The sequence below is a fragment of the Lepus europaeus genome, chromosome 4 (genome assembly GCF_033115175.1).
Source record: "Lepus europaeus isolate LE1 chromosome 4, mLepTim1.pri, whole genome shotgun sequence".
Classification (NCBI taxonomy): Eukaryota; Metazoa; Chordata; class Mammalia; order Lagomorpha; family Leporidae; genus Lepus; species Lepus europaeus.
In genome coordinates, this window is record NC_084830.1 from 22,046,403 (window position 1) to 22,071,818 (window position 25,416).

Here is a 25,416-nt window from a genome sequence, read left to right on the forward strand (position 1 = left end):
TGAACAAAATCTTAAAAAAAATCATAGGTATATCTTTTTTTTATTCTCCCTTGTATCCTATTGGGGCTCAATTCTGCTTTTGAGTGTGCACTGGACTTAGTGCCTCAATTCTAACAAAAAGAATAAGCCAAAAATCATGGTATCTGACTTTAGATCCCATGTCATAAAAGCATATAGCAGTTCTTCCATTTTCTTTGGAGGAAATCGGCTCCATGTCTAGAGAGGCCCAAGTGGCAAGGAAATGAGACTGCCAACCTACAGTCCTGAAAGGAAGTTGTCTTAGAAATGGATCTTCTGTGACAATCAACCCTTCAGATGTCTACAACCCAATTGGTATCCTGACTGCATGCTTACATGATCTCCTAGACAGAACCACCCCACTAAGCACTCCCAAATTCAATCCTTACACAACTAAGCTGCTAGTTGGGAGAACTTGTTACTGAGAAGCATGCTACATACTCTCCAAGAGCCCTCTGTTGTGCTGCCCTTCTGTTGACAGCCACTGATGGGAACAGATCTTTAGAGAGCTTGAGCTTGGACTCAGAGAGGTCTTCTGCTGTCCTCAGTCTACATGATTTGTGCAACATTTAAAGCATGTGCATACATACATACATACATACAGGCATACCAGGCTTCTACCCTGGAGATTCTTAATTTGTGGGGGATGCGGTCCAAGCATCTATATTTAACAGAATGATATCTAAAAACCTATTTGAGCATTTCTGAACACTCATTGAGTTGAAAACCTTGCTGCTTTTATTGGCTATAAAAGGCCACTGGCTTTTCTCCTCTATCTTCTGGGCTAATTCTTAGAAGACTGGCTAGGGAGAGATCAATTTACCATAAAGCACATCCACCTCAGCCTCTCTGGAAGCTTGGCAAACTACCAGGCTCAGTGATTTTTCTTAGCACCCTACAGAGCAGCCCTGTTTGAACTTGGATTGCATCGGATTTGCCCAGTTGGTGACTGGTGGGCCCCACTCCTGGAATTCCTAACTGAGTTCAGATAGGAACCCATAATGAGCTTTTTTAGTAAGCTTTCAGGTGGCACTGCTGCTGGTGTGGCTATACTTTGAGAACCACTGCTACGCAGGATAGGACCTGGTATTTAAACTTTGTCTCAGAAGTAGTCCAACACCCCCCTGCCCTTTTACTTTCAGGCAACAATAATGAAAACAACAAAAGCTCATCCATTTTTTTGAGACAATAGTAATGACCAGTGATGAAAATTCTAAGTAGCATAGAGAATAGTAACTGGAAAGGGACGACAGGGGGCACTTCTGGTATGCGTGTAATATTCTGTTCCTTGAACTGAGTCTTGGTTATGTGAACAATGTCCTTTGCAAAAGTGCTTTCAAGCTGTATACCTACAGTTTACTTCTCTATGTTATGCTTTAAATGTTTACTCAAAATTTAAAAATAAATGCTGTCAAAACCTGGGCCTCCACATCACTAGCTAGCACCTCTGTGTGCAGGTCTGCTTTCTCTGAAGGGCAGGCTGGCAATTCAACAACAAGAATATTCTTTGTGTTTTCCTGGCATCCTTTATGTGTGTGTGATACCTGGGGAGTGGCTGCTTCACAAGCTGTCTTTTCTTGAAAAACAAGTCTGCGTCTTCAAAAGGAATTATTGTAAATGAAATACCTGCAAGTTTTAAATTCCCAGAATAATATATCTTGATAGAATAATTTAAAAAGCAAGCTGAGCTCTCCTTAATGCTTTCTGAGTATCCTAGTTTAGTTCCTCTTGCAATTTTAATGAAGGGGAAGAACTTTGGAAGGGGAAGAATACTCACTCATGAAACTTTTTTTCTTTGGGTGAGGACACCTACAGCTTCCCGTTTCATCACATAAGACCTGGAGAGGCGGAATGAGGAGAGTTATTTTGTAAATTGCTTAAGAAGAATGTTAAATATTTCTAAAACACCTTCAAAGACATTCCACTTTCCAAATCAGACCTTTTCTACTATTTCAGTTTGTGGGTAGAAAGGTTGACTCTCCAGGTTGGTTTCAGATGTTAATGAGGCCAGGTTGCATTGAGAATTCTGACTTGCAGATTGGTTATTTTGAAATCAGAAGCAAAGTATGACATTATTGAGCATATTTGTTTATGACATATAGTGGACCTCAGACCCTGCAGGAGCCAGTGTTGCCTTCCTATCAGATGTGGCCAATCTGAGGGAGGGACACTGTAACACAGTAGTGAAGTTCACAGGTCTTTGAGCTAATGTGTGTTTGCATTTCCATAACACCAGCTGTGTGGCCTGATGTACATACCATCATTCTCTCTCCCTCCCTCAACACTCATTTTTTTTTTTAAAGTGGGGTTAATAATACCAGTCATAGGGCTTTAAGAATTTCATATATAATATTAAAGGATTTAAAACTTTGCATGACACAAAGTACATTCTCAATGAATGGTAGTACAATTGTTAAGGGATAAAAGGAAATTAATAAATAAATTTAGGGGCTGGCACTGTGGCATAGTAGGCTAGGCCTCTGCCTGCAGCGCTAGCATCCCATATGGGCACTGGTTTGTGTCCTGGCTGCTGCTTCTCTGATCCAGCTCTCTGCTTGTGACCTGGGAAAGCAGTGGAAGATGGCCCAAGTGCTTGGGCCTCTGCACCCCACATGGGAGAAGACAATGAGGAAGCTCCTGCTTTCAGATCAGCTCAGCTCTGGATTTTGCAACCACCTGGGGAGTAAACCAGTGGATGGAAGACCTTTCTCTCTCTCTCCCTCTTTCTGTGACTCTACCTCTCAAATAAATAAAAAAATCTTTAAAAAATTATTTTCAGTTTGGAATCTCCCAACCTTTATCTTTCTATAGCAAGTATGTATGAATAAATTATATTTATTTACATGTAGATATAAATGAATAAATATTTTTCTTCTTGTAATGAAAAACATCTATATAAAGATTGTAGAGATGGAAAATAGGTTCGTGGTTGCCCAGGAGTTTGGGATGGTGTTGGGAAGAGGGGAGAAGCATGAGTATAAAGAGGCAGATGAAAGGAGTACTTTGTGATGATAGAAGAATTCGGCATTTTTTAAAGGTTTATTCATTTGGAAGGCAGAGTTACAGAGAGGGAAGGAGATGGGGGGGGGGGGGAGCGGGCTTGACTCCTGGCTGCTCCACTTCTCATCCAGCTCCCTGCTAATGCACCTAGGAAAGCAGATTTTCAACTTTCTCATTTTGCTATTGTACTGTAGTCTGTAAAATATAACCTTTGGGGAGGACTAGGTGAAGGGTATACCAGTCTTCTTTGTACTTTTTGTGCAACTGCATATTAACCTATAGTTACTTCAGAAAAATTTAAAAGAAAATGTCCATGAAGCATTTCTTCCTTTTATCAAAGTTATGGAAGGAATTATGGGTTTTCTGTGTCTCCAGTGATGCAATTTGAATTCTGGCATGACTTCAGTGTTCGACTTGAAATACAATACTGTTAGTGTGTCTCCCTCCCTGTGTTACCCTTTTCTAGGCCAATTCAGTCCTTTACTGTAGAAGTCCAGGGGTTAAGTGGTAGTTAAATGTACCATGGACAAGGTTCCTGAAGAATGGAAAATTTAGTCATCTTTGATTCTAAAATAGTCTCAATTGATTAACACTGAGCAGTAGGCTGAAACACAGTTAGATATTTCAGTCTACTGCCTGCCAGCAAGGATGTGAGTATGTTATCCAAATCCTCCGTGGATTAAGGAACAAAGCAAATTAGTATCAGCTCATAGTGTAGGAGTCTTGATATGATCCTAATAATCCAATCAACTGAATAACAAGAAAACCAGACATCCTTAATTCAGGGTGATTTCCTGGTTGCACAGCTGTGTTTCAGAATGTAGTTCAATGTCTGGACACTCAATAAATGTTAATGGGTAAGTGAATGAATGAATGGTGGAACCATTGAAGAAAACTGAGAAGCTGACATACAAAAAGAAAATAATTAGTCCATTTTTGTGACCTAGGTCATGACAGAGCAAGGTCTACGAGAGAAACTTCTAAGTCTTCTATCTTTGTTTTTTTAGGCAGCTTGAAATCCACTCTCCAGATACTAAGCACACAGTGATCCTAAGGAGCAAGGACACAGCCACTGCCCAGGCTTGGTTCAGTGCTATCCATTCCAATGTTAGTGACCTGCAGAGCCGAGTGATGGCAGAGGTCAGAGAGCAACTGGGGAAAGCAGGCATTGCTGGGAGCCGAGAGATCAGACATCTTGGCTGGCTTGCAGAAAAGGTAAGGAAAACATCATTCTCTATAGTCGTCATCTTCCTCTCGGTTTCCACCAGCACTGAAGTGCTCTCATCCATTTCAACGGTCTGTGTGTCTCTATATGATGTCCCCTGCATACAATTGTATGTGGCAATTTGCAGGTGGGTGCTCAGTGTGAGGGGATGAATGAGTGAATTGATGAATACTTTGAGTTTCATGCCTGTGTGTGAAGGGCAGGGAAAATAAACTCACAACAGGCAGAGTTGAAATTGTTGGTAAAAAGTGTTTGTGTGGGTTTGCATTAGACTGCTCATTAATAACCCAGATATTTTAATGATGATTGAGTTCTACATTTAATAACAACAACAATGATGTTAACAGGAGTTCCTTGAAGAACTACTATGTGCTGACTCTCTGCCTATAATCTTAAAATTTTTTGTACTCTTAGCCCAGCAGGTTCTGAATGTCATCACTAATGAGCACCCACTTTTCTGAGGTTCAGCACTAGGCAAGGGGGAGTAAAAATACATAAGATTTAGCTTCTGTCTCAGGAAGGACAGCTGCTGTGGAAAAGACCATGTCCCATTAACACTGTCATTCTGATTTCTTTCTCAATGTTCCATGATATGGTTAAGATCATAAAACTCACTTTGTGGCCAATTCTTGGGGGACTTTTCCCTTCTCTTCATTTTAAATGATTGAGCCTTTGCCATTGTCCTGGCACCTGATTGCTTTCCCTTGAACCCGACCTTGAGTGTGCAGAAACATTGGGCTTTTGAGACAGTTTGACCTCCCAGTGACTCCCATTCTATCTGGTACTAAGTAGGAATAACGATCATTGCAATAACAGTTTTCCTGCCAAGGAGCCCTGTCATCTAAGTAGGCCCAATGTAACAGCACTTGAAAATAATACTGACATGGCATTCAGCTGTTTTCCACCATTGTTCTTCGTTTGCACCAGTTCACGCAAGAGTCTCAGCCGCAAAGTTCAACACAAAATGGGTTTGGTTTAGTACTGCCCCATTTTTCACAGATTTTAAAACACTAAAGGGACACTGCAGGTGGTGGGAGCTAGAATGTCACAAGAATCAAATCATAAGGGCCGGCGACATGGCAGAGTAGGTTAATCCTCCACCTGCGGCACCAGCATCCCCTATGGGTGCTAGTTCTAGTCCCGGCTGCCCCTCTTCCAATCCAGCTCTCTGCTATGGCCTGGGAAAGCAGCAGTGCTTGGGCCCCTACACCCACGTGGGAGACCCTGAAGAAGCTTCTGGAACCTGGCTTCAGATCGGCCCAGCTCTGGCCGTTGCAACCATCTGGAGAGTGAACCGACAGAAGCAAGACCTTTCTGTCTCCCTCTCACTGTCAGTAACTCTACCTCTCAAATAAATAAATAAAATCTTAAAAAAAGAGAGAGAGAGAATCAAACCATAGGCCCCTTTCATGAATTCTCTCATGTGTTAGGCATCTTGATAAAAAACACCATAAGTCTGGTTGATTGATATAATCTTTAGAAGTAGCAGTATCTCCCCTTTTATTCTCTCCAAGCCCTATTTGAGACATTTCAGTTGCAAATGACAGACCACTCAACGCAGCTGGAGCAAAAAATGCTTGTAGGGTTCCTTGTTACTGCAGTGTTCGAGGATAAGCTTCAGGCTTGGTGGGAGTATAATGGGCCTGCCTCTTCATCCCTTTATTGCCCTGTCCATTTTGTCAGTTCATTTCCAGGCAAGCCCTCTCTACTTTACCTAATGGTCCCAGACACGTGTTTTTCCTTGAACCTGGTTGTCTCTGAGAATAGAGTCCTCTTTGTTTCAAATGTTCCAAAAGAGGTCTGAGATTAAGTTTAATTGGACTGACTGGGATCAGTTGTTCAGTCCTATTTGCAGCTGGGATCAGCCTCAGTCGAGTCATGAGAGATGAGTGAGGATGGATCTCTACAGGACAATTGAGGTGTTGTGTGAGGAAAAGAGTGAATAGATACTGGAGATGCAAAACCAACAGATATTGGCTACAAACAGGCAAGGTGAGGAGTTGCTTGTGGTGAGGAGTGTCCTCACTTGGTTAAGGTCCTCAGTGTTCTTGGAGATGGACCATACACTTCACTTCCTGGCAGAAGATGGATGGAATGCTCAATAGAAATACTTGGAGAGGATTTTTTTAGATATATTTTATTTGAAAAAATGACAGAAAGGGGAAGAGACAGAGAGTGATCTTCCATCCACTGGTTTACTGCCCAAACAACCACAATGGCCAGGGCTCAGCCCAGCTAAAGTCAGGAACCAGGAACTCCATCTGGGTCTTCCACATGAGTGACATGGGCTGAAGTACTTGAGCCATCTTCTGCTTTCCCAGGTGCATTAGCAAAGAGTTGGATTGAAAGCAGTTCAGCTGGGACTTAAATCAGCTCTGCAATATGGGATGCCAGTGTTGCAAGTGGTGGCTGAAGCTGCTGTGCTACAACACTGACCCCATAAAGGGGATTTAATACATGGATAGTTAGGCTGGCGCCGCGGCTCACTAGGCTAATCCTCCGCCTTGTGGCACCAGCACACCGGGTTCTAGTCCCGGTCGGGGCACCGATTCTGTTCCGGTTGCCCCTCTTCCAGGCCAGCTCTTTGCTGTGGCCAGGGAGTGCAGTGGAGGATGGCCCAAGTCCTTGGGCCCTGCACCCCATGGGAGACCAGGAGAAGCACCTGGCTCCTGCCATTGGATCAGCGCGGTGCGCCGGTCGCAGCGCGCCTACCACGGCGGCCATTGGAGGGTGAACCAACGGCAAAAAGAAGACCTTTCTCTCAGTCTCTCTCTCACTGTCCACTCTGCCTGTCAAAAAATAAATAAATAAATAAATAAAAATACATGGATAGTTAATGAGAAGTGGCCAAGGTAAGGGAAACCAGTAACAGATGTAGAAGCACTCCAAGGCTAACTGCAGTGAGAGGCCACTCCCATCCCTGCACCTGAGAGGGAAAAGGGAAAGAATTGTTCCCTGAAACCACCAAAGCTTGCAGCAGCAAAAAAGCCCACCCACTACTGTGAGCTGTGGTCTTTGAGAAACACAGCCCCACAAGCCCTGCCCAGTGATTTCTGGCTGGTGTCTTTCATTACCTGAAGCTGAGTGGAGGGAAGCCACATTAATGCAAATGATTAAGGGGATATAGCATAAGAAAGGGCAGAGACTACAGTTGCAGAGGCCGAAGGAGACTTCCCAGGACACACATCCCTGCACCTGATGACCAGCTGAGGTGATCTCAACTGTTGAAGGTATTTTTCACATCTCTTCAAATGCAAATTATGTATAAAGACATTGCTATTTGAATAACTGACAAGATTTTGTGTCATTTTAAGTGATATTGGAATTTTTTCCAAAGGTCTACATTTTGTCACTTATAAATTATTTTATGACTTTTCTCAACCCAGATTACTAGGCATTCCCATGTTAGCAGCAATATGGATGTATAAAAAGTTCTCTTGTTTTTATAATCTTATAATTAAAGTAATTATGAATATCTTAAATATATTTTGTGTATTCAAAAAGGCATTAGCAACTTATCATGGACAATTGTTAGAGGCAAGAATGTATTTTATTTCCTTCTTCAAAACTTCTGCAAAATTTACTATTTGTCAAGTGCAAGAGAACAAAGCCAAGCTACAATTATTACTTTTTTTTAAGAGAAAGAGCTTATTGGGGAAAACGCAACAGACAGGAGGGAAGGGCAAAGAAGGAAGAAAAGAGGGAGAAGGAGAGCATAAGTGAGAGAGAAAGAGGTCAGGAGATGGAGAGAAAGAGAGTGAGTGAGCCAAGTGTTCAAGAACAAGTCCTTTTAAAACTTTGCTGGAGGGGCGGGCAGGGAAGTAGGAGCAATGAATCCCATTATGATGGGGGGTGGAGCTGATGGTTGGGCCATGTGGCTACCTGGCTTCCAGCAATGGCAGCAGGGCTAAAGCCTAGGATGGTGTCAGAGTATAGATTGTGCCGTAGATAAGACTACACCATTTTACTAACATTCCCCCATTTTGTTTTTTATAAAGCAGGAGTTGTATAGGATTACATTAGTCCCAAAACTCCAGGAGTAGAGGGATGATGATCTGTCTCTAGAGCTACTTCCTGCTGACATGGGGCGATGTCTCAAGCCGCTGTCTCCTGGGTGGGGAGTTGAGTATATCCCTGTAGCAACATTTGGTTGACCACCTGGTTGCTGAAGGCCTTGGTTCGTTCCATTATCACCTCCTGTAAATACTTAAACAGACACTGTAGTATAAAAGACAGGGTGCGAATAGCAACCAATGATCTTATGAGTGGGGAAGCCATTGTAATCCATAAGCTGTACTTTAGAAATTAATATTCATTAAATAAAAGTTTAAAAAAAAAAAAAAGGAATGAGGCCCCAGATGGGCTAGATAGGGTCTAGAACAAAAGACAGAGTCATTATGGGAGAGCCTAAGAGAGCTGCTGTCTAAACCATGACTAAGTTTTCCGATTGAGAGGCAAATAGAAACTGACAGAAGGACTTGATAATTTATGGGCTTTAAGGCCTTGTCAGTTAGGAGGCCCAGACTTATCTCTCTCTTCACATGGGGTACATCCTAAGGGAGGTGTGAACTTCCTTGGGAAAGCATCCTGATGACTTCCATTACCTAGCTGGCCTGAGAGGAGAAATGGCCAGGTAAAGGCAGCTGGCATCTGTAACAGGAAATTTACAGTTCTGCCTGCAATGTTGCTGACCCTACTTGGCCATCCCCTCCACAGAGGTGGTTACTTTGAAAGTCAGGCTGAGTAAAGGGTTTTTAGCTTAGAGCCAACAAGATCTGTGGTTCTGACCTGGGACTCCTTCAACTCCAGGGCAGTTCCATTTCCAGTGATCTAACTCTTGGCTGGCATAAGCTTACTTCTGCTGAAGTCCAGGCTTTTCACGTGGAAAACCAATGCAGTGGACAGGCCTGTTGGGTCTCCTTGATGGCAGATCACTGTATAGAGCAGCCTTTAATTGGCCTGCCACCTATCTTTACATTGCTTCTGATGCCTGCTAGCTTTTCCTCCTGGTTTTGTTAAAGTAGACCAGGGGATACAAGCCAGGGGGGTAGGGTGCTCAAATCCCATTTCTAAGCTTTGGTGGCCTAAACTAGAAGTCTATAATCACAGGCATTTTCTGGTAATGGTTTTTCTGAGGTAGACAATGCCCATAAGGAAAACTATGTTCTCACTTTAAAACTTTCTCTCCCTTTGGTCTGAGAAGGAGGCTTTGCCTGTTTACTGTGCCCATGGTGAATTAAGTCTAGCTGTGAAATTATAATTTAAGCTTTCATTTTGGCTATGCTATTACAGAAAATGTTAGCCATCCCTTTTATAAGATATAAAGATCAAATTTTGCATCTTGGAGAGTCCTTCAGAATAGAATTAGTTTCCTACCTCAAAGAGAATAGAGAAATGAGGGGAAAAGTTGGGCTTAGAATTGAGAAATAAGGGAGCAAATCCCAGATCGCTTACTGACAATAGCAACTTCTAGTTACAATGTTTTTTTTAACACTAAAAACACCTTAGGCCCATGACGTCATAGTCAGCCTCTTGGGATTGCCTCTGAAAAAGGTTCAGGCTGCTGCCAGACAGTTCCCAAAGGTGATGGTGGGTGGATGCACCAAGGACAAGAAGTAGAGGTCAAAAGACCTGATTTTCCTGTCTGGCTTGCTCATGATAAAACAAAAGAACCATCAGAAGGGTGGGGTACCTAATTTGTTTCTCTGTAAGCAGGGAGCTCAGGATGGGATTACCATTCTCTTGCTATTCTTATGATAAAACTGGAACAAGAGAGGGGGGCAAAATACCAGTTGGAGGACGAGGGCTGGAGAGTGAAAGCATGGAGACAGCCATTCCCAAACTTGCCAGAGGATCATTGATAAGACTGGGAGAATAGACTTTGGACCAGACCTGGTTCTAAGATAAAGTCGGAATTCTTGGGTGAGAGGGGGAGGTACAGTGAACCGAGATAGTGAAGAGTTGGGGCCACAAATGTAGAAGGCAGAGGTTTTGACTCAGGCCCTTGACCTCTAGTGGAAACTTTGGAGGCCAATAGGACCTGGGCTGGAAATCAGGAAGTACACATAGAACGTTTAGACTGAAGACAGGAATATGCGTGAACATATGGGATCTCCTTCCATTTTCCAGAATGCTCACAGAAGTGATAGATCTTGAATGCTATCAGGGTCAAACATACCATGGAGGGGCCAGTTTGATTGACTGTTAAGGTCATCAGTGTTTGTGGGCTGGAGCCAGTTTGAGAGGGACCATATTACTTAGGAGGCTACCAAGAGGAGAATCAGACAGAATGCAAGAAGAGAATGTTCCCATTGCGACTTAATAGAGTCAGATCAGTGGATAGCAAGTGTCCTTGAAATCCCAGCCGTCTGACTAATGAGAGGATATGGGAGCAGAGGGCAGGGTCGTCACCCAAGCGCCCACTGAGCCCAGGGCAGCCTGTAGAAGGGAAACAGGAAGTTGAGTCATCACCCACACCCACTGTTGCCCAGATACAGTGTCCATAGAGACTAAAAGCCTTTGGGAGTTGTGGTTGGTGCCTAGTCCTAGGACTTTCAAATGAGCAGACAAGAGTAGAACCACAACTCGTAGTAGAAGTCACCATGAGAATTTCTGTTCCGTGTCTTACCTCAGAATTTGGAAGGCTGGCATGTGGATGAAGATCACGGAGTGTTTTGTGGCATGGAGGGAGTTCCATGGGTGTGTTTTGTGACTGGCAGGAATCCAGGACCCCAGAGCAGCTCAGAGATCCCCAAAGGGAGAGCAAAGCCACTGGGGGAGCCTAGATCCGAGTCACAGCACCAGTGTAAGGCCACCACAAAACACACCAAACACCAGAATAAGGGAAAGAGTTTATTGGAGAAAACCCTACAGACTGGAGGGAAGGGGCAAAGAAGGAAAGAGGGATAAGGAGAGCATAAGTGAGACAGAGGTCAAGAGATGGAGAGGGAGAGCCAAGCTACAATTATTTTGAAGAAATATTTGACACTGAATCTTGTGGGAAAATATAAATAGTTTTTAGCAAAAAGTTACAATGAAATGCAAATCTTTAATACTGTACCATTCTTATATTAGCATGAAGGACCCCAAGTTTGGGAATCCAATGCGCTCGGGTGGTTGCCCAAAGACCCAAACTCCAGACCGGTAGATGCAAAAGCAAGAGGATTTTTATTAAGGGTTTGCGCAAATGGGCTCCCTGTCACCAGAGGCGAAGAGAAGCCCCGAGCAGCAGTTACAAGCATCTTTTAAAGGCAAAAACCACAGGATTAACATATTTCACAGGGTTTGGCTTGATTGGCTAGTTTAAAGGTTACCATGGGTACTCATTGGGTCCTTTTAGATGGGGAGTGGCTGCCCCGGGCGGGAGTAAGGGGGCTATTTTCTCGGAATACCCGAGGAATGTTCTGCCCGTTAATCTCGGTGGAACATCTGGGAAGGGCGTCTGTGAAACCTGCCTGGGATCAGGCCCAGTTCCTTGTTCTCAGGCCCAGTTCCTTGTTTTTAGTTTGGCAACATTCTTACCCCCAAGCGTTAGCAAGCAAAGCTGATGTGTACAGAAGCAAGAGATCTGCAATTAGCTCTTAGCCACACTCGCCATAAAGCACACCAAACACCAGAGTAAGGGTCCCTCGGGTTTTTCAAGCACAAATATCAGAGAATCTGTTTGGTATTTGTGAAGATATCAAGTGTGATCCTATGTATATTCAGCCACAATTTACCTTTAATTTATGTTATTTATCTTTTCCTATTTTGGTTTTATAGATTACTAATGGTAGCTCTGTGACAAGATTGCACAGAGTATATTGAATTCCAAGTTTCTGCAAGTGATGTTTCCATGAACTAAAATATTATGAAACAACATCATGGTCCTTTGCAAAATCCTGTCCAGTGAAAAATCCTAAAATCTCTTTGACTCTACATAGGAGGAAAATTTAACATTTACATACTCTTTTTGGCGAGAAAGTCTGGGGAGCTTTTAAATGAATGGGGAGAGTTATGTGTTCTCTGGGAGAGGAGGAGAGTGAGAGAAGAGCAAAAGCCTATGTTACTACAGCTTAGAGGGAGGGTGAGCCACAGATGGTCTACAGGTGAGGTTTATCCCAGAGGAAGATGAAGAGCAAGTCTACCTTGTAAGGCACCTGATTGTGGAAGACTTTGAGAGCTGGACAGATGGCTTGGATGTGGTTTGGTAGGTAAAAGGAAGCCCTCACAGGCAAACTCAGAGAGAAGGGAACTAAGACCATGTAACCCAATCTCTTTCAATAGCTAGGTAATCTAGGCCCCAGAGAATGAAAGGTATTTCATCTCAAGTCACAATCAAAATAAATAGAGAAATCATTTCAGACTAAGATAATCCTATCATATTATTTCCTCTACTCAGTTTTCAGAAGAATTGCCATGTTTTCTCTCCTTCAGCTCTGGTAGTGTTCCTTGTGCACTCTATAGTATGGAGGTCATTGTTGGGCTAGCAGCCTTTGCCTGCTCAAGTTTCCTTGACCTCCTGGTCCTTGAACTACACCATGACAGTCCCATGCTGTTTTCCTGTGTGACCACTGTAAGTGGGCCGTGCATGTCAATAGAAAGCCTTCTCCATGACCAAAGTAGCCTCTAATCTCTTAATTTAAGCATCTGCCTACACCAAGAGAACCCATAAATACTAATTCCTACCATCAATTGTGAAATGTATTGTGCCCTAAACATATTTCTTAAACCATTATATTTTAAGTCATCTATTGAAGTTATTAATGCATTGAGGCGTTCTCAGTGGTCTAATGTCAGAAAAGAGAAAAGCAAGCTGCACTCTGATTCTCTGGCTACCAAGAGAAACAGTGCTAAACAGGACATAGCAGAACTGCAGAATCCTGTTTTTTGCTGCCTTTGTCAGACATTGCCTTTGCTTTACCTTGCTATCTTTCTTTGCAAATGATTTCTTGTAAGATTGAAAATGCAAGAACACAACATAGCAAAACAAAGCACTCAGTTGGGAGCTCTGACATTCAAGTTCCTTTCTCAACTTTACTCATTCCCATTTAAACTTCTTTCAAATGGGAATGCTTACATATGTTTATAGCTGAGCCTCCCCACAGTGTTATTGGAGGAGAGGAAATTGGTAATTCATATTTATTGTGTGCTCGCCTGTTTCAGGCAATGTGCTTTAAATAATCCCAATCCTGTGAGGTAAATTTAGAGATTATTGAGCAACTTTTCTGAGATCACTCCCTAGTAAGTGGCATAACTAGAATGGGAACTTCTTGTAACTGAAATTCAGCACTTTCTACTAAGCTGAGCTAATAAACAGCTCCAAAAACAACTGTCCATATGAGTAAGGCCTCCCAGGATCCAGGCTAATAGCTGTGTCAAAGACCAAAGGCAATGTTTATTAAAATGTTCTCTGCTCTTATATCCATCGTTCCCCTCATAACACTAAAAGAAGAAAATCGGCAAGGAGAGATTGTTTCCTCTCTCTTCCTTCCATTTTTGATCATGTCAATTAATCCTACCATTCTGATTAGGACCTTTTTTTTCCCTCTTCCATGTAATAATTCCCTCTCCACCTCCTTTATCTCTTCCTAATTTTGTACTATAGAAACCTAAAGAATAGGTCCCACAGTGTTGTGGTGGGTTCGTTCTGAGAGGAGGAGCATGGTGGGGGCAAGAGGTATGGAGTCACCACACAGACCCCCGGGAGTTGGGTGAAAGCGGGCCAGAGGCGAGCAGCCCACAGACTCGTTTATTTCAGTTGGTACAACAGCCTATATAGCCAAGGCAGCCAATCTGGTCAAGGGGAGGTCTATACCCTAACCAATCACAGCCTGTTGCCAGGCAGGCTCCTTTGCCAGGTGAGTTTCAAAGCCATTCCTGAGTAACTGACACTCACTTGTCTGCGGCCATCTTGGCATGGCCTTCTCATTCCACCATACTATAGAAACAGCAGCCATCTTTGATGGGATAGACCAGGAAAAGACAATATATACACACACAGACAGAGCTGAACTGAACTTTGCACATTTCCAAAACAGGCATTTCAGTAATCATGATGTAATTAAATAGTACCAGTTTCTGAACAGCACAGTTCAGATTTCATATAGCATTGTATAGTAAATACGAGTAATTTCATAAAGTACAACTTTCATAGCTGGCTCTTTAATCCAAATATTAGGATATCAATCGCACATGACATGCATCATCATGCCCAATCACATTCCTTCTTTCAACATCTGTTGGTTACTGGTCACTGGACATTTGTTCTTCAGTTCACACACGGGAAGCAAAGTGTGCCATAGTGCTTTCTCCATGTTTTTCAGTGCAAACCTACATTTTACCAGAATATATTGTAGGAAATAGATAGTAGAAAGAAGGAGTAGTCATAGTGGCATAAAGGAACAAAAGTGATAGAGCTAGAGATGACATCTAAATCAAACATGAGTGAAATTACAGAATAGCCAACCATGGGAATGTTGCCACTGACACTGTCCAAGAGACTTGGTATGCAACCAGAACTTGGTTAAGGTAAACTTATAACCAGAGATGAAGCGAGTATCTGAGATTAAAGGACAAAGATGCCCCAGAGTAGTGATGCCAGTGAAAACTTGTTATAGGGACTTTCCGCTTTATCGCACATCACTAAAAGTTCAAAGGACAAAATGTTGCTGGCTGATCCAAACTGAGAAAGGGAAATGATTTGTCAAGTCATAGAAAAGATGATAGTTCTGGGTCACAAGTTTCTTTAAGCAAAGAAGGCAACAAACTCTATTAAAAGTACTACTGACAAGATTTTTTATGTATAATATGATCATTGCTATGTGATCTTTAAAATATTATCTATATGAATTGAAAGGCAGAATGACAAAGACAGGAAAAGAGAGAGAGACAGAGAGAATGCAAAAGAATGAAAGAGCAAAAGGAAGAACCCTTCCATCCTCCACTTGTTCACTCCCCAAATGTCTGCAGAGCCAGGCCTGGGCCAAGCTGAAGCCAAGAATGAGAAATTCCACATACTAGAGCCATCATCAGTTGCTTCCCAGGGTAGGCATGAGCAGGAAACTGGACTGGAGATGGAGGCAGGACTCAAGCCAGGCTCTACAACATGGGACGTGAGTGTCCCACATGGTGGTTTAAACCACTATGCCATAATGCCTTCTCCAAATATGGAAAAGAATTTTTATTTCATTTTTATTTATTTAAAAGAGAGTAAGGGGCTGGTGCCGTGGCATAGTAAGCTAATCCTCCACCTGCGGCACCGGCATCCCACATAGGCGCCGGTTCTAGTACCAGCTGCTCCTCTTCCAATCCAGCTCTCTGCTATGGCCTGGGAGAGCAGTGGAGGATGGCCCAAGTCCTTGGGCCCCTGTGCCCCCATGGGAGACCCGAAGGAAGCACCTGGCTCCTGGCTTTGAATCAGCGCAGCTCCAGCCGTTGCGGCCATCTGGGGAGTGAACCAAGGAAGGAAGACACCTCTGTCTCTCCCTCTCACTGTCTGTAACTCAAATAAAATTAACAAAAATTAAAAGAATAAGGGACAAAACACTCCTGTTTCCTGGTTCATTCCCCCAAATCCCTAACAGCTGAGACTGGGCCAAGGCCACAGTCAGGAGCTGGGAACACAATCCAGGCCTTCCACGTGAGTAACAGGAATCAATTGCTTACGCCATCATCAGTGCCTCCAGAGGTTTGATTGGCAAGAAGCTGGAGTCAGGAGCCAGGGCCTGAATAGAACCTAACGCACATACTTGTGGGATACAGGCATCTTAATTTCTAGGCTAAAACCTGTTCCTGTGGATAAATAAATAAATAAATAAAGCACTTTAATTCTCAATCTCTTTTGAATTTTTAAAATTATAGATTACTAAATGAACATTAATATTGATTTTTTCCTTTCATTATAACAGTAAGACTAGCTTTAATATTCTGCTAAAAAAAATTTTAAAGATCATGGAACAGGCCTAATTTCCCCAATTGGTTACTAAGATAGTTTAGTATGGTTTTAGCTTTCATAGTTATATTTTGTTGTTCAGTAGTACTGTGTAGAGGCAGAATTGCCCATTGTTCAATCTCCCTGTACCCTTTTGTCTAATCTGTCTTCTTCCCTTTATCCAATCTGTCCATCCATTGGTTTATACATGCATCTATCATCCACATTTATGTAAAATCTATTTATAATTTGTTAGAGCACCATCAATTTTCAGTTTCAATAGTTGAGATTTATTCATCCCCCCCTCAATTCTAGATAAATGTAACTATTGTCTAGCTCCATTGCCCAGCTGTAGTAGAAGAACCTCAAAGCTAGTTGTAAAGTAGTCCCCCTCCCCTTAAAAAAATTATAAAAGTAGTCCTGGTCTGAGTAAAACTAGTAATTGCTAATAATCAAGATCTTGACAGTGTAATTAATGGAGTGATATTTTTGGAGTGTCTAAATATATCAGCCTCACCATCTGCCCCAAAAGTCAGAATTTCCCACCCTTTCTCACACAGAGAAAATAGTTTCCAACATGAGGAAACTCCAGCGGAATAAGAGATGAAAATAGCCCTGCAATTCGGGCTACCCCTAGCTTGCATTGCCCTTAAATCAGGACTTGGTGACACTAGGAAACACAGACTGTTAATGCAATTAAGTGCTAATACGCTTATTGTATGGCTTTTAAAAAAAGTCATCCCATTCCTGCCTGAGTCACCTCTGAGATGAAACAAGATTACTGAAACCTGGCAACGGCCCTAGGATTTCCTTAGTCTTTTGCTACAAGTGTTCAAATATGCTTGTGTGAATTTAACCTCGATTTTCAGATTTTCAATTGAGATGGGTGGGATAGGTGAGAACCAGAGGCAGCAACAATGTAAGTGTGAACATACGCCCACTTTTCTGCATCACTTTCCAGGGTAACTGAGCAATGTGAGTCATTCCCATGAAGTTGGAAACATCAGAGCTGCCCAAGGAAGAGAGAAGCAGCCTGCATAGTTCCCTGCTTGTGGGCTGATGCATCCAACCTCACGTGGGCCTCCTTCAGTCTCTCTGGGGAGAACTGTAGAGTTTGAGCTAGAAAATTTCTTGTGGCTGGTTATGGGCAGAAGGCTCTACTAACCTTAGTTTTGTCTCAGGTGTTACAAGTTCCCTTCTCCTAGAAAATGGATGCCTTCCAGAAAAGGTGCCTGATTTTAATAATGAAAAATATTACTTGTCCATTGAGTTCTGCTATTTGTTTCTTTTGACCACCTTCTTTTAGTGAGAGGGGAATTCTCTGTCCTAAACAGGATGCAAAAGCTAAACACACAGTGCCCCACACTGGACAGCTGAGGGTGACACAAGTTCATCCGTCACAGATTCTCATAGCCCAGAGCAGGGAACATTGCACATCAGGAAATGCCACGTGGGGTTGCACTGGGGAGCAGAATGAAATAGCAGAGGCTGAGGGACTTGGGCTTTGTAGTAACAAGAGGGGAGGTGCTTGCTGGTTTTCACAGGAGGAATGATTTTCTTGCTTTAATAATTTTGCAGACTGTTGTGGAAGAAAATCCTTTAGGTTGAGGACCAGGTAGAATGCTCCTGTTCCAAATGAAAATGGAACTAGCCATGTGGGAAACCTTTCCCACTGGGTGGCCGATTCCCAGCTGAGAGTGGGCACCTCACCAGTTGGCCTTTGGGCCTATGTGAGGCTCAAAGATGTCAAGGAAAGCACATGAACGTTTAGGCCTTTGAGTGATCATTGTGCCTTGCTTGAAGCAATGTCTGAGAATCCTGTTGACCCAGAATCTGAGATTGAGTTACTCATGCAGCAACTTGCTGAGAGAGGCTCTGGGAAGAAGCCTGAGAGAGAATGAGTGAAGCTAGGCAGAGATGTGGCATCAGCTGAAATCCAGCTCCCACCTCATCCCCCTGGGAGTTCCAGAGTGTCAATTGCAGCTCTCCATGACTTTCCAAAGGAGCCAGAATTTTGTCTACTCATGTGAGCCAGCCATTGTCAAGGGTTTACTCTGGAACTGGAGAGAGACCAGTCCTGTCTGTCAAGGGCAGATCTCTAGAGAAGGGAAGGGTTATGCTATGAACACTCAATACTAACATCAGGTGAGGCTTGGATGTCTGACCTAATAAAAGGAATTTTGACCATGGACCAGCAATATTTACCATGAGCATGTTCCCATGAGGAAAGACATTCCAACAGGTAAACATGGGACCTTTTGGTGGAAGAAAGATCAAGCCAGTGGCTAACTTTGTGATATGCTGGAGGTTAGAGCCACCACCTAGATGTTTTATGCACAGCTGTATTCAATTTCTAAAAGCTCATGCTGACACTGACTCATGTCATCAGTCTACCCTCACATCATAGAATAATTGTGTTTTAGTGCTTTGAAATTTCCAAATGCCTTTTATAGTCCCTTTGCATTCTTAAAATTTTGATTTGGGCTGCATGATTTATTTTATTTTATTTTATTTTATTTTATTTTATTTTATTTTATTTTATTTTATTTTACTTGAGAGGAAGATAGACATACAGAGAAAGAAAATAGAACTTCTATTCATTGGTTCACTCCCCAAATGCCTGCAATGATGGGAGCTGGGCCAGGATCAAGGCAGAAACTAACAGCCAGGAATGCAATCCAGGTCTCCCCATGTGGTGGCAGAAACCTAATTGCTTGAGCCATAACTGCTGCTTCCCAGGATCTGTATTGGTAGGAAGTAGTACCAGCAGCTGAAACCAGGAATCAGTCCCAGGCACTCTGATGTAGAATGCAGATGTTTTACCCATTATGCTACCCAGTAGCTACCAAGTATTTTGGTTTTTTTTTTTTTTTTTTTTTTTTTTGTAACAGGAATGAGTTGTGATGTTGCCAATGCATTACAAATCAATGCAGTGCATTTTTCATCTGGATATTCCCTCAAGTTGGTTCTTTCAGGCTTTGAAAACTGAACCAGTTTCCTGCTTTATCACGTTTGTAGATTTGAGATTCTTTGCATTGATTTTATTTACAACTAGGAGAGAAATATAGATACACCTAGAGTTCCAGACTCTGACTAAATAGCATCCGTGTGCAGGTATGTCCTGCATAATGATGAAAGTAAGGCTGTTCATGGAACTCGGAGGTCAAGCAGGATTATCAGACTGACTCCTCGTCCTAATGATTCAGAGACTGGCCCTAAATGTTCCCTCATCTATTTTTGCCCTGCCAGTTGTAACTTGCAGAGGAAAGAAGCTGTTTCTTATTTAGGTATCTAACTCCAGAGCTTGGATAGTATGGGCAGTAGTGAGTGTCAAGTGATTGAATGCTGTTCAAATGATTGAGTCTATGGACCAGTGTCATTTGCCAGAATGTAGCTCCTGTTGCCAGTAGACACAGCAACATATTTCCCCTGGAGATAAAGTACAGTTCCCATTAAGTGTTCAATGTGGCTTAGCTGGAGATAAGAGAGGAGGTGGACCCAGGTGCCTGGTCCTCATTTCTATGTTGAGACCATCAACATTCTCAATTTTGAGTGAGATATGAAGCTCTGGTAGTCTTTGATTGTTCTTTATTTCCTATGAATTTATTTTTCTTCTTAAAGGATAGAGTACTAGCTTGAAAGTCAGAAAATGAGAGTTCTAAGTTCAGGTTTGTAATTGCTTTGTTACCCACAGCAAATAACAAACTCAGATACCTGCCTTATTCTATGAGCTCTAAAAACCACAAATTCTTAGAAAACTTTAGCAGTAGAGGCACTAAAAACAGAGTATAAGTTAGCAATTTTATGTTAATTGACCAAAGTCATATAACCAATTTGCAAAGCCGGCCCAGTGGGTTAACACCCTAGCCTGAAGTGCTGGCATCCCATATGGGTGCCGGTTCAAGACCCAGCTGCTCCTCTTCCAATCCAGCTCTCTGCTATGGCCTGGGAAAGCGGTAGAAGATGGCCCAAGTCCTTGGTTCCCTGCACCTGCGTGGGAGACCCAGAGGAGACTCCTGGCTCCTGGATTCAGATCTGCACAGCTCCTGCCATTGTGGCCAATTGGGAAGTGAACCATCAGATTGAAGATCTCTCTCTCTCTCTCTCTCTCTCTCTCTGCCTCTCTGCCTCTCTGCCTCTGCCTCTCCGCCTCTCCTCTCTCTCTGTAACTCTTTCAAATAAATAAATCTTAAAAAAAAATTCAGTCTAGCTGGGTATACCTCACCATCCATGTAAAACAATACAAGAACTACTCAGAAGTGTATAAATCCAAGATCCTGTCATTGCAATTTAGCCATTTGGGTATGTTGGAGTATCTGGTGTAGTGTCTGGAACTCTAGTGAGATCAGAGGTGTCCCTACGAAGCACTCCCAATCTCCCTCCCTCCCTCTCTCTCCCTCTCCTTCTCTCTCCCTCTCCCCACCCTCTGCACTTCTGCCCCTGCCTTTCAAATAAATCTTTTAAAAAATGCAGCAGAAGTCAGCTTGTGAAGAGCCCTGGCAGCTCTGCCAAGAGTTGGATCACTGGAAATGGACCTGCCCTGGAGTCGAAGGATGCCCAGGTCAGAGCCACAGATCTTATTGGCTCTAAGCTGAAAAGCCCTTCACTCAGCCCATCTTCCAAAGTGACCACTGCAACTGAGGGGATGGCCAAGCAGGGTCAGCAACATTGCAGGCAGAACTGTAAATTTCTTGTTAGAGATGCCACCTGCCTTTACCTGTCCAGCTCTCCTCCCAGGCCAGCCAAGTAATGAAAGTCAACAGAGTGCCTTCCCCCAGGAGGTTCACACCTCCCCTAGAATGTACCCCATGTGAAGAGATAGATAGGTCTGGGCCTCTTAACTTACAAGGCCTAAAGCCCACCAGATTATTACCAGGCCCCTTCTGTCAGTTTCTATTTGCCTCTCAATCAGAAAACTTAATTGTAGCTTAGACAGCACCTTTCTTAGCTCCTCTAATAATGACTCTGTCCTTTGTTCTAGACCCTGTCTAGCGCACTTGGGCCTCATTCCTTTGTAATCATAACCTCTACTCTACCACCAATGGCTCTACTCCCAACCCGTGTGTACTGATGGTCCTCTTCCCCACTTAATGCTGTCTAATTGTTCAGACCTGGTTAATGCCACTCTTAGGATCATTGGTTACTATTCTCACCCTGTCTTTTATGACCTTGTCTAAATATGATCAGAGTCGGCGAACTTGGAAGGCTTCCATAACCTTGGCAACTCATGACGAGAGCCTAGGGTGGTTACTGGCGCCATAAACTAGAGTGTCAATTTGTTGGGTCAACAACAGGAGTCACTGTGCACTTGCTCCTCATGTGGGATCTCTGTCCTTAATGTGCTGTCCATTGTGATTTAATGCTATAACTAGTACTCACAGTATGTTTCACTTTGTGTTTCTATGTGGGTGCAAACTGATAAAATCTTTACTTAATATATACTAAATTGATCTTCTGTATATAAAGAGAATTGAAAATGAATCTTGATGCAAATGGAAGGGGAGAGGGAGCGGGAGAGGGGAGGGTTGTGGGTGGGAGGGAAGTTATGGGAGGGGGAAGCCATTGTAATCCATAAGCTGTACTTTGGAAATGTATATTCATTAAATAAAAGTTAAAAATAAATAAATAAATCTTTTAAAAAATGAAACCTTGGAAAACATCAGGAGGAGGAAGAAGATGGAATGTGTTGGTTAATGATGACACATTGACCAAGACCTCTTTCCCAGAGTAGAATTAACCTCCTCCTGTTGTGAAGTCTTCTAAAATAGCACTCTTGGTGGTTATTAATGCACGCTAACTACTTGACTTTGGCTCCCAAACCATGTGGCTATTTAGTTCTAATAACACTCTAACCTGCTTCCCTCTTCCCTTGTCTCTCCAGTTCTTACTTGTTCTCTTAGTCTCTGCTTTGCATGGAAACTCCATCTTTGGGAAAACTATAGTCAGTCTGGTTCTTCCAGTTGTAGGCTTCCTGGGATCTTGAGTCTACCAGTAGGACCACTTTTACTGCCCATTAACACCACCCTAATGGGTGTGAAAGAGGCAGAAATGCACATCATCCCAAATGGATTCTTCTCAGAGGAACTGGAAAAAAGTGGTAGAGGAATTTTTAGGTATATCTGGGTATTCCACATTGCCTTCAGGTAAGTACTCACTCTTCTGTGCTCAGATCTCTAAATACACACCAAGATAAACTAGGGTCAACTAAGTCAGTGTGAAAACCACACAGCTATCACTGATATTTGTCCAAGTTTGGTGCCGGGGCGGGGGGGGGGGGTGACTGTATGCATGTTAGGATGTATGTGTATGCAAGCTATACAGTATAATTGTCCATGTCTTAACTGTTGAATTTGAGTACCAACCATTTTGGCTAAGGCGAATTTAAGAAATAAGGTGGAAGTCAAATAAGTCCATTAAGAACACATTGATCATCTCTGCAGGAGACAAGGATTCTGATACAGTATTACACAAGAGAGGATGTGTGAATTTTGGATGGGGGCCTAGCTGGGTTTTAATTGCCATTTTGTTCCTTATTTGTTGGTGACTTTTGACAAGTTCTTTTTTTTAATTTCTATTTCTAAAATTTTTATTAATAGAGACCAGATTTTATACATTCCATTTGCACAGTTCCAAGAAGACAACCATACTTCCCTTGTGCCCCACTCCCCTCCAACCCACTCCCTCCCTTCCCTCTTTCATCAACTTTTATGAGGACATAATTTTAATCTATTCAAAATTCACAGGCTTAATTTGCCACTAACCATAATATTCAACAAGTAAAAAAAAAAAACCAGAAAACCATAGTTCCATAGGAATATAAACAAGGGCAAAAAATGACAATCATATCCCAAATTGATCATTTTATTGCTATACATTTTTTGGTATTCTATATTAACTGACACATATCAGAGAAAACATATTTGTGTATTTGAGACTGGCTTATTTCACTAAGCATAATGGTTTCCCATTGCATCAATTTTGTTGCAAAAAGGCAGGATTTCATGTTTTATGGCTGAGTAATATTGTTTTAGGCTAGTTTAGGTTCAAACTCTTATTCCAGACTCTTGCCTTTTACTTAGAGAAGAATTCTAAGTATAGGGAAAAACACAACATGCAGCATGATAAGGTTTATTTACGGACTAAGAAAAATACATAGGAACATGAGGACTTTGTTTAGGGAGAGTGGGCCAGGAAGGGTAAAGAGGGACTTCCATACCCCACTTTCCCTGGATCCATGAGAGGAGAGGGAGAGAGAAAGCAAGAGAGAGCCCCTCTCCCTCACCAAACTTCATATGAGCTTTGAGAAGGGGAGTGATTAATATTTCTCCCAGGTCAGGGGAGGTACATCTTGGAGAGGGGTCATCTGATTGATTGGTGGGTTGATAGATTACATGGGTGGGAGGATGTGACCTCCAGCTCATAAACTATCTCCCTGACTTTTCATACATCAGTATTTCATATATATATACACACACACACACACACATATATATATATAATCAATCACATTTCTTTATCCAGTTATCAGTTGGAGGGCATCAGGGTTGATTCCATATCTTAGTTATCGTGAATTGAGATGCAATAAAAATGGGAGTACAAATAACTCTTTCATATGCCAATTTCATACATTTGGGTAAATTCCCAGGAATGCAATCATTGGGTAGATGTATTTTCAGATCTCTGAGGAATAGACTATCTTCCATAATGGTTATACCAGTTTACATTCCCACCAACAGTGGATTAGGGTACATTTTCCCCCACATCCTTTGCAGCATTTATTGGTTTTTAGATTTTTTGGATAATAGCCATTTTAGTTGGGGTGAAGTGATAACCTCATTGTGGTTTTGATTTGCAGTTATCTGATGGCTAATGATCCTGAGAATTTTTTCATGGTCTTTTGGCCATTTGAATTACATCATTTGAAAAATGCTCATGTTCTTTGCCAATTTATTAACTGGATTATTTGTTTTTGTTGAGCTTCTTGAGCTCTTTATAGATCCTTGATATGAATCCTTTATCAGTTGCATAGTTGGCAAAACTTTCTTCCATTCTGTCAGGTAACTCTTCACTTTGATAAGTATTTCCTTTGCAGTGAAGAAGCCTCATAGCTTGAAATAATCACATTTGACTATTTTCGACTTCATTGCCTATGCTTCTAGAGTCTTTTCTAAGAAATATTTGCCTAAGGCAATGTCTTAGAGTTTCCCTGATGCTTTCCTCTAGTAATTTGGAGGTACCAAATTGTTGATTTAGGTCCTTGATCTATTTTGAGTTGATTTTTGTTTAATGTATGGGTCTTGTTTCAGATTTCTGCATGTGTAGATCGATTTTCCCAGCACTGTTTGTTGAAGAGACTCTTTTCTTCGGGGATTGATTTCAACTTCTTTAGGATTACTTTGTTGTATATTCATGGATTAATTTATGGAGTTTTTGTTCTCTTCCATTAGTCTGTGCCAATGCCAGGCTGTTATGATTGTGACTGCTCTATAATATGTCTTGAAGTCTGGTATGGTGATGCCTCCAGCTTTGTTTTTGTTGCTTAAGATTGCTTTAACTATTTTGGTTTCTTTGTGTTTCCATATTAATTTTAGCATCATTTTTTCCCAGATCTGAGAAGAATGTCTTTGGTATTTTCATTGGGATCCCATTGAATCTGTAAACTGTAGTACTATGGACATTTAGTGATAATCATTCTTTCAATCCACGAACATGAGAGATTTTTCCTTTTTTTTTTTTTTTTGGTGTCTTCTATTTCTTTATTTCATTTGTTGTAATTGTCATTCCAAAGATTGTTCATGTCCTTGGTGAAATTTATTCCAAGGTATTTAAGTTTTTTGTAGGTAGTTTGAATGGTACTGATCTTACAAGTTCTTTCTTAGCCATGGCCCCCCCTTTTTTTTTAAAGGCTATTGATTTTTGTGTATTGATTTTATAACTTGTAATTTTCCAAACCCTTTTATGAGTTCCAATATTCCTGGGCTTTTCCTTGTTGGGAAGGTCTTTTTACTGATTCAGTATCTGTCTTGGTTATTGGTATTTAGGTCTTCAGTATCTTCATGACTTAATTATTGTAGATTGTTTGTGTCTAGGAATCTATCAATTTTTTCTAGATGTTTCCAATTTCTTGTCATATAGCTGTAGGTAATTCTTGATGATTATTTATACTTCTGTGGCACTCATTGTTACATCCCCTTTTTCTTCTCTGATTTTATAGATTTGGGTATTCTCCCTCATTTTTTTGGTTAGTTGCACCAATGGTGTA

At 42.0% G+C, this 25,416-nt stretch overlaps 1 protein-coding gene across 1 annotated transcript in view; it reads left to right on the forward strand.

The window, feature by feature from the left end:
* The window catches only part of SNTB1 (syntrophin beta 1), a 309,618-nt gene that overhangs the window by 188,821 nt on the left and 95,381 nt on the right, over positions 1-25,416 (forward strand). Inside the window, exon 3 of the mRNA XM_062188048.1 lies at positions 4,026-4,233. Coding sequence (XP_062044032.1) covers positions 4,026-4,233 — 208 coding nt within the window. The remainder of the gene's footprint in view (positions 1-4,025; positions 4,234-25,416) is intronic.